The 13,061-nt window shown below is 32.3% G+C and overlaps 1 protein-coding gene across 2 annotated transcripts in view; it reads left to right on the forward strand.

Annotated features, from left to right (window-relative positions):
• The window catches only part of LOC133577182 (SERPINE1 mRNA-binding protein 1-like), a 28,335-nt gene extending 17,571 nt beyond the window's left edge, over window positions 1-10,764 (forward strand). Inside the window, exons 7-10 of one of the 2 annotated variants that reach the window (XR_012049389.1) lie at window positions 334-399; window positions 480-665; window positions 10,266-10,456; window positions 10,541-10,764. Coding sequence is in view for 1 of the 2 variants with exons in the window: in XM_061930815.2 (XP_061786799.2) it covers window positions 334-399; window positions 480-665; window positions 10,266-10,325 (312 nt within the window). In the remaining variant the exon portion in view is untranslated. Of the gene's footprint in view, window positions 1-333; window positions 400-479; window positions 666-10,265 lie in introns of both variants that reach the window. The other variant, XM_061930815.2, reaches the window with a different exon arrangement.
• Window positions 10,765-13,061: the final 2,297 nt, after the last annotated feature.

A 13,061-nucleotide genomic window follows, 5' to 3' on the forward strand; every position in this document is an offset into this window, starting at 1 on the left:
TTATAAAGTGATAATTATTCCTCATATTTCCATTATTGCTCCTTCAGTTCACAAATAATCATTTCCTTAAAGCAATGTCATGTTGACGGGGGGGCATGGTGTAGTGGGTAGAGCGGCCGTGCCAGAAACCTGAGGGTTGCAGGTTCGCTCCCCGCCTCTTACCATGCAAAATTGCTGCCGTTGTGTCCTTGGGCAGGACACTTCACCCTTGCCCCCGGTGCCACTCACACCAGAGAATGAATGAGTTGTCAAAATGAATGATGGGTTCTCACTTCTCTGCGAAGCGCTTTGAGTGTCTATATAAATCTAATCCATTATTATTATTATGTTCAGAGGCCCGTGGGAGCTCTGATTGACGCCACAGAGACGGAAGTAGAACCACCCCCTCTCTTCCACAAGGTGCCTGCAGCCTCACCTTTTCAAAAATCATCACTTCTTCCCAGCAATATAAACAATGTCAACCTTTCCCCCGCGTGTAGGCCAACGTGGACGAGTCTGCCGACCACCACTTCCGCAAACCGGCCAATGACATCACGTCCCAGCTGGAGATCAACTTCGGAGACCTGGGCCGCCCGGGCCGTGGACGCGGGGGCTCCCGTGGGGGGAGAGGAGGCCGTGGCGGGGGCAGCAGCAGGCCGGCGCGTGGCGGCGGGCGCTCTGAAAAGGTACTGGCCCACACAAAGGTGCAAATGTGCTCACACTAGTGGAATGACAAACGCAGTGGTGTGGAACAGCCAGAGGCCCACTGAGCAGGAGACACCCTGCTTGTGCTGGGAATGAATAACAATTCATATAAATAGTCTCATCATTACTACGTCATTCTACTTGTATGGTCATTAGATTCAGTTAGTTGTTCCACTGACTTGATTCTTTCACTTTAACCCATTTCTTCTACCTTTTTATGTTGTTTTGATTTCATTCCATTTAGCTTCACACTATACTAGAAACTGCCATGAGTAAAGAGTTTTCTTAAAAGTTTAATTTAAAAAAAAGTCATAATCAGACATGTGAAATATCCACATAAATGTGTAAATCAATGTTTTTAAATATTAATTTTTGCGTCAAAAATATCTCATCTGTAGTTTTTTTCATGAAATATCAATAAAAATATGAACGTTCACCGTATTTCTTGTGAGGAATGATGTATACATGAATTATGATACAAACAAACAAGTAAACAACAATTAATATTATTTCTTGTAAGGAATGATGTATACATGAATTATGATACAAACAAGTAAACAACAATTAATATTATTTCTTGTAGGGAATGATGTATACATGAATTATGATACAAACAAGTAAACAACAATTAATATTATTTCTTGTAAGGAATGATGTATACATGAATTATGATACAAACATGTAAACAACAATTAATGTTATTTCTTGTAAGGACTTATTTTACATAATTGACATATTAGCCAATTGTTCTGCATCATTGACATATTGGTCAATTTTTTGCATAATAATTGACATGTTAGTCGATTATGTTACATAATTGACATGTTAGCAAATTATTTTACATAATAATTGACATAATTTTAGCCAATTATTTTGGGACAAGCGGTAGAAAATGGATGTATTGGTTTTACATAATAATCCACATAATTTTAGCCAATTATTTTACATAATAATTGACATGTTAGCCAATTATTTTACTTAATAATTGACATCATGTTAGCCAATTATTTTACTTAATAATTGACATATTAGCCAATTATTTTACATAATAACTGACATAATATTAGTCAATTATTTTACATAATACTTGACATATTAGTCAATTATTTTTTACATAAAAACTGACATAATGTTAGTCAATTGTTTTACAAAATAACTGACATGTTAGTCAATTATTTTGCATAATAATGGACATGTTAGTCAATTATGTTACATAATTGACATGTTAGCAAATTATTTTACATAATAATTGACATTATGTTAGCCAATTATTTTACATAATAATTGACATCATTTTAGCCAATTATTTTGGGACAAGCGGTAGAAAATGGATGGATGGGTTTTACATAATAATCCACATCATTTTAGCCAATTATTTTACATAATAATTGACATGTTAGCCAATTATTTTACTTAATAATTGACATCATGTTAGCCAATTATTTTACTTAATAATTGACATCATATTAGCCAATTATTTTACTTAATAATTGACATAATATTAGTCAATTATTTTACATAATACTTGACATATTAGTCAATTATTTTTTACATAAAAACTGACATAATGTTAGTCAATTGTTTTACAAAATAACTGACATGTTAGTCAATTATTTTACATAATAATTGACATGTTAGCCAATTATACATAATAATTGACATCATGGTAGCCAATTATTTTACATATTTGACATATTAGCCAATTGTTTGACATAATAACTGACATAATGTTAGTCAATTATTTGACATAATAATTGACATATTAGCCAATTATTTTAAATAACTGCCATAATGTTAGTCAATTAACAAAATAACTGACATATTAGTCAATTATTTTGAATAATATTTGACATGTTAGCCAATTTTACATAATAATTGACATCATGTTAGCCAATTATTTTACATAACTGACATATTAACCAAGTATGTTACATAATAACTGACATAATGTTACTCAATTATTTTACATAATACTTGACATAATGTTAGTCAATTATTTTACATAATACTTGACATAATATTAGTCAATTATTTTACATTAAAACTGACATATTAGCCTATTATTTTACATAATAACTGACATAATGTTAGTCAATTATTTTACATAATACTTGACATAATACTAGTCAATTATTTTTACATAAAAACTGACATTAGCCAATTATTTTACATAATAACTGACATCATGTTAGCCAATTATTTTACATAATAATTGACATCATTTTAGCCAATTATTTTGGGACAAGCGGTAGAAAATGGATGGATGGGTTTTACATAATAATCCACATAATTTTAGCCAATTATTTTACATAATAATTGACATGTTAGCCAATTATTTTACTTAATAATTGACATCATGTTCGCCAATTATTTTACTTAATAATTGACATCATATTAGCCAATTATTTTACATAATAACTGACATAATATTAGTCAATTATTTTACACAATACTTGACATATTAGTCAATTATTTTTTACATTAAAAACTGACATGTTAGTCAATTGTTTTACAAAATAACTGACATGTTAGTCAATTATTTTACATAATAATTGACATGTTAGCCAATTATACATAATAATTGACATCATGGTAGCCAATTATTTTACTTAATAATTGACATCATGTTAGCCAATTATTTTACTTAATAATTGACATCATATTAGCCAATTATTTTACATAATATTAGTCAATTATTTTACATAATACTTGACATATTAGTCAATTATTTTTTACATAAAAACTGACATAATGTTAGTCAATTGTTTTACAAAATAACTGACATGTTAGTCAATTATTTTACATAATAATTGACATGTTAGCCAATTATACATAATAATTGACATCATGGTAGCCAATTATTTTACATAATATTTGACATATTAGCCAATTGTTTGACATAATAACTGACATAATGTTAGTCAATTATTTGACATAATAATTGACATATTAGCCAATTATTTTAAATAACTGCCATAATGTTAGTCAATTAACAAAATAACTGACATATTAGTCTATTATTTTGAATAATATTTGACATGTTAGCCAATTTTACATAATAATTGACATGTTAGCCAATTATTTTACATAATAACTGACATATTAACCAAGTATGTTACATAATAACTGACATAATGTTGGTCAATTATTTTACATAATACTTGACATAATGTTAGTCAATTATTCTACATAATACTTGACATAATATTAGTCAATTATTTTACATTAAAACTGACATATTAGCCTATTATTTTACATAATAACTGACATAATGTTAGTCAATTATTTTACATAATACTTGACATAATATTAGTCAATTATTTCTACATAAAAACTGACATTAGCCAATTATTTTACATAATAACTGACATAATGTTCGCCAATTATTTTACATAATAATTGACATCATTTTAGCCAATTATTTTGGGACAAGCGGTAGAAAATGGATGGATGGGTTTTACATAATAATCCACATAATTTTAGCCAATTATTTTACATAATAATTGACATGTTAGCCAATTATTTTACTTAATAATTGACATCATGTTAGCCAATTATTTTACTTAATAATTGACATCATATTAGCCACTTATTTTACATAATAACTGACATAATATTAGTCAATTATTTTACATAATACTTGACATATTACCGTATTTTCCGCACTATAAGGCGCACCGGATTATTAGCCGCACCTTCTATGAATTACATATTTCATAATTTTGTCCACCAATAAGCCGCCCCGGACTATAAGCCGCGCCTACGCTGCGCTAAAGTGAATGTCAAAAAAACGCTGCGCTAAAGTGAATGTCAAAAAAACAGTCAGATAGTTCAGTCAAACTTTAATAATATATTGAAAACCAGCGTTCTAACAACTCTGTCCCAAAATGTACGCAAATGTGCAATCACAAACATAGTAAAATTCAAAATGGTGTAGAGCAATAAATAGCAACATAATGTTGCTCGAACGTTAATGTCACAACACACAAAATAAACATAGCGCTCACCTTCTGAAGTTATTCTTCATTCGTAAATCCTTCGAATTCTTCGTCTTCGGTGTCCGAATTGAAAAGTTGCGCAAGCGTGGGATCCAAAAATGGCCGGCTCCGCCTCGTCGAAGTCATCGGATTCAGTGTCGCTGTTGTTGTGCAGCAGTTCTGTGAATCCTGCCTTCCGGAAAGCTCGGACCACAGTTGTGACCGAAACTATCTGCCCAGGCATTTACGATCCACTGGCAGATGTTGGCGTATGTCGACCGGCGCTATCTGCCCGTCTTAGTGAAGGTGTGTTCGCCTTCGGAGCTGTGTGAAAAAAGCCACCCGGCCTCTTCGCGTAAACTTCCCTTAACCACTCGCTCGTCTTTTCTTCATCCATCCATCCCTTCGAGTTAGCTTTTATGATGACGCCGGCTGGAAAGGTCTCTTTTGGATGGGTGGAAGTTAGCATGGCAAGCTAGAACCACAGTGAAGGATGACTCCTCATTCCCTGTGGTGCGAATATTCACCGTACGTGCTCCCGTTCCACAGTGCAGTTCACAGGAATATCAGTTGCTGTGAAATACGGTAGTAATCCGTGTGCGGATGGAGAGATTGCGTCTTTTTATGAACCGGATCCTTGTCGCGTAGTAGGAGCCATTTTGTGGTCTTTACAGATGTAAACAGGAAATGAAACGTACGGTGATATCCGCGCGTTTTTTCTTCTTCTTCCGGGGGCGGGTGAAGCGCTTCCTGTTCTATGGGGGCGGGTGCTTTCCTTGGCGGTTGCTTGCGTAGAAGAAGAAGCGCTTCCTGTTCTACCGGGAAAAAAGATGGCGGCTGTTTACCGAAGTTGCGAGATCGAAACTTTATGAAAATTAATCGTAATAAAGCGCACCGGGTTATAAGGCGCACTGTTAGCTTTTGAGAAAATTTGTGGTTTTTAGGTGCGCCTTATAGTGCGGAAAATACGGTAGTCAATTATTTTTTACATAAAAACTGACATAATGTTAGTCAATTGTTTTACAAAATAACTGACATGTTAGTCAATTATTTTACATAATAATTGACATGTTAGCCAATTATACATAATAATTGACATCATGGTAGCCAATTATTTTACATAATATTTGACATATTAGCCAATTGTTTGACATAATAACTGACATAATGTTAGTCAATTATTTGGCATAATAATTGACATATTAGCCAATTATTTTAAATAACTGCCATAATGTTAGTCAATTACTTAACAAAATAACTGACATATTAGTCAATTATTTTGAATAATAATGTACATGTTAGCCAATTTTACATAATAATTGACATCATGTTAGCCAATTATTTTACATAATAACTGACATATTAACCAAGTATGTTACATAATAACTGACATAATGTTAGTCAATTATTTTACATAATACTTGACATATTAGTCAATTATTTTACATCAGAACTGACGAATTAACCAAGTATGTTACATAATAACTGACATAATGTTAGTCAATTATTTTACATAATACTTGACATAATATTACCGTAGTCAATTATTTTACATTAAAACTGACATATTAGCCTATTATTTTACATAATAACTGACATAATGTTAGTCAATTATTTTACATAATACTTGACATAATATTAGTCAATTATTTTTACATAAAAACTGACATTAGCCAATTATTTTACATAATAACTGACATCATGTTAGCCAATTATTTTACATAATAATTGACATCATTTTAGCCAATTATTTTGGGACAAGCGGTAGGAAATGGATGGATGGGTTTTACATAATAATCCACATAATTTTAACCAATTATTTTACATAATAATTGACATGTTAGCCAATTATTTTACTTAATAATTGACATCATGTTAGCCAATTATTTTACTTAATAATTGACATCATATTAGCCAATTATTTTACATAATAACTGACATAATATTAGTCAATTATTTTACATAATACTTGACATATTAGTCAATTATTTTTTACATAAAAACTGACATAATGTTAGTCAATTGTTTTACAAAATAACTGACATGTTAGTCAATTATTTTACATAATAATTGACATGTTAGCCAATTATACATAATAATTGACATGGTAGCCAATTATTTTACATAATATTTGACATATTAGCCAATTGTTTGACATAATAACTGACATAATGTTAGTCAATTATTTGACATAATAATTGACATATTAGCCAATTATTTTAAATAACTGCCATAATGTTAGTCAATTAACAAAATAACTGACATATTAGTCAATTATTTTGAATAATATTTGACATGTTAGCCAATTTTACATAATAATTGACATGTTAGCCAATTATTTTACATAATAACTGACATATTAACCAATTATGTTACATAATAACTGACATAATGTTGGTCAATTATTTTACATAATACTTGACATAATGTTAGCATACCTGCCAACTACTCCGGTTTTCCCGTAATTAGTACGGTTTTCATCAACCTATTCCGGGTTACGGTTGCAGTGATAAAAAATATGGTTTTTCATTAATTAAAAAAACAATTAAAAAAAAAAAAAGTTTTATTCACGAAATCGCGTAACAACAATGACAATCGACACTGCTTCCCGTAACTTCCTATCGAGCCATTCCGAATGCCATGCGCGCAGCTATTTATAGCACCGCTGCCAAGCACGAGGCACCAGTTGCCATTGTTTCCAAACGAGCGAACGATCATGGAATCAGCCGGAGAAAAATCGCAAACGAGTCTTAAACCGAAAAGAAAACTGCAGTCATTCCGTGAAGAATATTCAAAAGCCTATCCGGGAATAATTATCCGTTCCAAAAAGGGTGAAAACTACGCGAATTGCACCTTGTGCAGACAAGATTTTTCGATCGGACACGGAGGAATTAGCGATGTAAAAGACCACGTTGGGACAAAAAAACACAAGTCTAATGCCGTTGCTAGCGATACAAGTGGAAAACTTTCAACGTTTTAGCCACAAAAAGGTAATGACACCAATGTTATCTATTGGAATTGTTTAGTACTGTTATACTGTTAAAAGTGTTTATACTATTTATGCTTTCAAGTCCAAGTTGAAGAAATCTTGTTAAATGTTGACAGCATAACTACCAAAATACAGAAGTATGTCCTTAATATTTTTGCAGTGCTATTTCTGTTGAAAAGTTAAAATGATTACATTAGAGATGTGATGTGCCACTTTTCAAGTGTCTGATGGCTTAAATTAATTTTCATTAATTTTTCATATTTTGAATTCTTTTGAAAGGCTTACAAAAAAACTACATTTGAATTGTAATTCCATGCTATTGACAGGACTATTAATTTTAATGAAGTTAGCTTACCATGTTCACAGTATGATAATTGTGATAGAAATGTGAATTTTAGGCACAGAATATTTTATACAATTGAACAAGGCAGTAGATTATACAAGCTTGGACAGAAAGTTAATAATGACACCAATTTTTTCTTAATGGAATTGTTTAGTACTGTTTTACCATTTGTTTACTGTAAAAAGTGTTTATACTGTTTATACTTTCAATTAACAAATTGAAGTCTTGTGAAAGGTTGACAGGATAACTGGCATTAACTGTCAAAATAATTTCAAACTATTGAAGTTAGCTTACAGAATAAACATGTCAATCAACCCATATGATTTTTGCTGTAATATTTTTGTTTTGAAAAGTCACTGTGACTGATAGAAAAGTGATGGTTTTAGCAACATTTTAACCTGTCTGAATGCAATCAATCATTTTGCGTCGGGGGGCTTGGACCCTGGCTACTAGGTTTTTCTGATTTCAAAAGTTGGCAGGTATGTGTTAGTCAATTATTTTACATAATACTTGACATAATATTAGTCAATTATTTTACATTAAAACTGACATATTAGCCTATTATTTTACATAATAACTGACATAATGTTAGTCAATTATTTTACATAATACTTGACATAATATTAGTCAATTATTTCTACATAAAAACTGACATTAGCCATTTATTTTACATAATAACTGACATAATGTTAGTCAATTATTTTACATAATAATTGACGTCATGTTAGCCAATTACCGTATTTTCCGCACCATAAGGCGCCCTGGGTTATAAGCCGCGCCTTCAATGAACGGCATATTTCAAAACTTTGTCCACCTATAAGACGCCCCGTGTTATAAGCCGCATCTAACTGCGCTAAAGGAATGTCAAAAAAACAGTCAGATAGGTCAGTCAAACTTTAATAATATATTAAAAACCAGCGTGATGTGGGCGCGCACGGAGTCGTATATCAACATGGACGGAGCTGCGTGAAAAAAGCCACCCGGCCTCTTCGCGTAAACTTACCTTAACCACTCGCTCATCTTTTCTTCATCCATCCCTTCGAGTTAGCTTTTATGATGACGCCGGCTGGAAAGGTCTCTTTTGGCAAGGTCTTCCTTTTGAATATCACCATGGGTGGAAGTTTCTGGCCATTAGCATGGCAAGCTAGAACCACAGTGAAGGATGACTTCTCATTCCCTGTGGTGCGAATATTCACCGTACGTGCTCCCGTTGTATCCACAGTGCGGTTCACAGGAATATCAAAAGTCAGTGGAACCTCGTCCGTCCATGTTGATAATGTTCTCTGGCCGGATCTTTTTTTCAGCTATCTTGTTTTTACAATATGCACGGAAAGTAGCCAGCTTTTCTTGAAAGTCTTTAGGCAGTTGCTGTGAAATAGTAATCCGTGTGCGGATGGAGAGATTGCGTCTTTTCATGAACCGGATCCCTGTCGCTTAGTAGGAGCCATTTTGTGGTCTTTACAGATGTAAACACACAAAGGAAATGAAACGTACGGTAATATCCACGCGCTTTTTCTTCTTCTACGCGGGCGGGTGGTTGCTTACAGTAGAAGAAGAAGCGCTTCCTGTTCTATGGGGGCGGGTGCTTACCTTGGCGGTTGCTTGCGTAGAAGAAGAAGCACTTCCTCTTCTACGGGGAAAAAAGATGGCGGCTGTTTACCGTAGTTGCGAGACCGAAACTTTATGAAAATGAATCTTAATATTTATCCATATATAAAGCGCACCGGGTTATAAGGCGCACTGTCAGCTTTTGAGAAAATTTGTGGTTTTTAGGTGCGCCTTATAGTGCGGAAAATACGGTATTTTACATAATAATTGACATATTAGCCAATTAGTTTACATAATAATTGCCATATTAGCCATTTAGTTTACATAATAATTGACATGTCAGCCTTATCTTACATAATAACTGACATAATGTTAGTCAATTATTTTACATAACACTTGACATAATATTAGTCAATTATTTTACATAACACTTGACATAATATTAGTCAATTATTTTACATAATTGACAATGTTAGTCAATTATTTTACATAATACTTGACATAATGTTAGTCAATTATTTAACATAATTGACATATTAGCCTATTATTTTACATAATTGACATAATGTTAGTACATTTGTTCACATGATAATTGACATATTAGTCAATTATGTTACATAATATGGGACATATTAGTCAATTATTTAACATAATAAGTGTCATAACCTGATTTGTGGACTCAGCAAAAAGTGATCTTGAATGTATCTCCATGTTCTTCCATCAGGTCGGCGGCGTGTCCGTCCCCAACGTGGACGACCCCGAGGCCTTCCCTGCCCTGGCCTAAACCCCCTCCTTCACCAGGCCTGCATGCGTACTACTTTGTCCAATATTCCGAACATCCCACAAAAAGAAAGATTTTCACGACAAAACCCAGGACTTCATCCCAAAACCAACAAGACTCACATTTGACCTGAGGTGGGGAAGGACTTCTTGTTACTGACCTTTTTTTTCTATTTTGGACCATGGAAGCAGGGATGTTTTCATTGTGCTGCTTTTCAGTTTCAGGCCAATCTCTTCCTACAGCTCAGTATTACGGCGCCCCGGAAGGTTCTTGGTAGCACCACACTACATATGGAACATGTTTTATGACATTACAATGGTTATGTTTGAGAGGCACAGAGCGCCATCCTACTTCAAACACACAAAAAAAGCTTGGTATTTTTCTGCTTGTTGTGCAGTGAAAGTAAACGCCTCTTTTCCTTTTTTTTTTTTTGGGGGGGGGGGGGGGGGGGGGGGGGGGGGGCTAGTTTGCCTTTTTTGGTGGACCAGTGGTTTTAGTAATGCTTTGTATTCCCTGATGGAGGTCTGCAGGGTGTGTATCTTTAGGCTGGTCCTTTTAGCGCTAACAGACTACTTCTGGACCACTGAAGACATGTGTTGAGAGAGTGTGTGTGTGTGTGTGTGTGTGTGTGTGTGTTAGAAGACTGTCTGCTACAAACACTCCCAAGTGGCAGATGAAGTCATTGAAAGCATTTCTTGAGATGTACTCGTGGCATATCTTGTGTAACGTCCAGCACATCTCAAAGATCATCCTGCTCCACATTCATTTCTCATATTTGCTGTGTATTTTTTGTATTTTTTGCAGCATAAGGTGTTTAAAAAAAAAAAAAAAAACGTCCGCCGGAGCAACCGAGAGCTACGGAATCCAGTTTTAATGAAGTCGGGGAGTCGACTGTAGCAAAGTTAAGTACTAAGTTACAAGTACAAAGTTAAGAGTACTTTTTAAAGCTTTAAAAAGACGTGCCGCTGATGCACCGGTGCAGATTTTCCTCCTAGGGCCGTTGGAGGCCCCTGACGATAAAACTCTCTGCAAACATCCCTGTTCTAATAAATTGCTTTAGAGGTGTTCCATGTACTCTCTAATGGTCAAAGTCCTCGATGCAGTGAGAGAAGAGTTCCTGCTGTGTTGTTATATATTAAAGGTCAATTATGACACTACTTTTAGACTTCTCTCATTTTAAACTGCAATAAAAACGCACAATCTCTTGAAGTAAACATTTCAAGAAGTTGTATTATTAAAGTGTGTGTTACTAATGTGGCGTGTTAAGCAGGTTAAAATCATTTACATACAATAAAAACATGTAAAAGATTAAACAGCTTCATTATAAGACTATATGTATGTTTATTTTCATATATATTTATTTATTGTATTGTTGTATATTATATATATATATATATATATATATATATATATAAAATAAATCCAAAATACTGTATGTAGTGACTTGATTAAATTTAGAATAAATACATGAGTAAAAAACGGTGAACATTTTTTTATTTACTGATATCGTATTCTTATTTTATTTTAATTGTTGTACTAAAATGTTATAACGTTGATAAGTAGATGCAGGTTAAAATCATTTACATACAATAAAAACATGTAAAAGATTAAACAGCATCATTATAAAACTACATATGTATGTTTATTTTCATATATATTTATTTATTGTATTGTTTTATATTATATATATATATGTAAAATAAATCCATAATACTGTATATGTAGTGACTTGATTAAATTTAGAATAAATACATGAGTAAAAAACGGTGAAAAAAAATGTGTGTTTTTTTTATTCACTGATATCGTATTTTTATTTTATTTTAGTTTTTGTACTAAAATGTTATAAGGTTGATAAGTAGATGCAGGTTAAAATCATTTACATACAATAAAAACGTAAAAGATTAAACAGCATTATAAAGCTACATATGTATGCTTATTTTCATATATATTTATTTATTGTATTTTTTTACATATATATTTGTATAAAATAAATCCAAAATACTGTATGTAGATACTTAATTAAATTTAGAATGAATTAATGAGTAAAAAGCGGTGTGAAAAAATGTTTGTTTTTTTTTAATTTACTGATATCGTATTTTGTATTTAATTTTTTGTACTAAAATGTTATAACGTTGATAAACAGATGCAGGTTAAACATACAAAACATGTAAAATATTAAACAGAGCATCATTATAAAACTATATGTATGTTTATCTACATGTATATTTATTGTATTTTTGTATATTATATATATAATTCAAAAATACTGTATGTACTGACTTGATTACATTTAGAATAAGTGAGTAAAAAGCAGTGAAAATATATATATTTTTAATTTACTGATATTGTATTTTTTTTAATTTTAGTTTTTGTATTAAAATGTTTTAACGTTGCTAAATGATAAATCTTTAAAAAAAAAAAAAAAAAAATCAAGATAAAGATAACAATCCATTCTGTCAAATGTTTTGTCAATTTGCATTTTGGTAAGACGATTCCCGTCTCATCATTTCCGGTTTCGTCAACGACCACCGCCAGCCTCAGCTCGCAAAGAGTGAACACCGACATCTTTATAAAAGTAAATACTGTACAAATACATATGCAATTAAACATTTTAATTCACTGAAATCTAATAATTAAAATTTATTTTCGTGGTACAAAGTTGCTCCATGGTAAACCCTTGAAATAAACTCAAAGATGATAGTCCGTCAAGTCTATAGTCGATTCACATTTTGGCAAGAT

This window comes from Nerophis lumbriciformis, linkage group LG37, assembly GCF_033978685.3.
Source record: "Nerophis lumbriciformis linkage group LG37, RoL_Nlum_v2.1, whole genome shotgun sequence".
NCBI lineage: Eukaryota > Metazoa > Chordata > Actinopteri > Syngnathiformes > Syngnathidae > Nerophis > Nerophis lumbriciformis.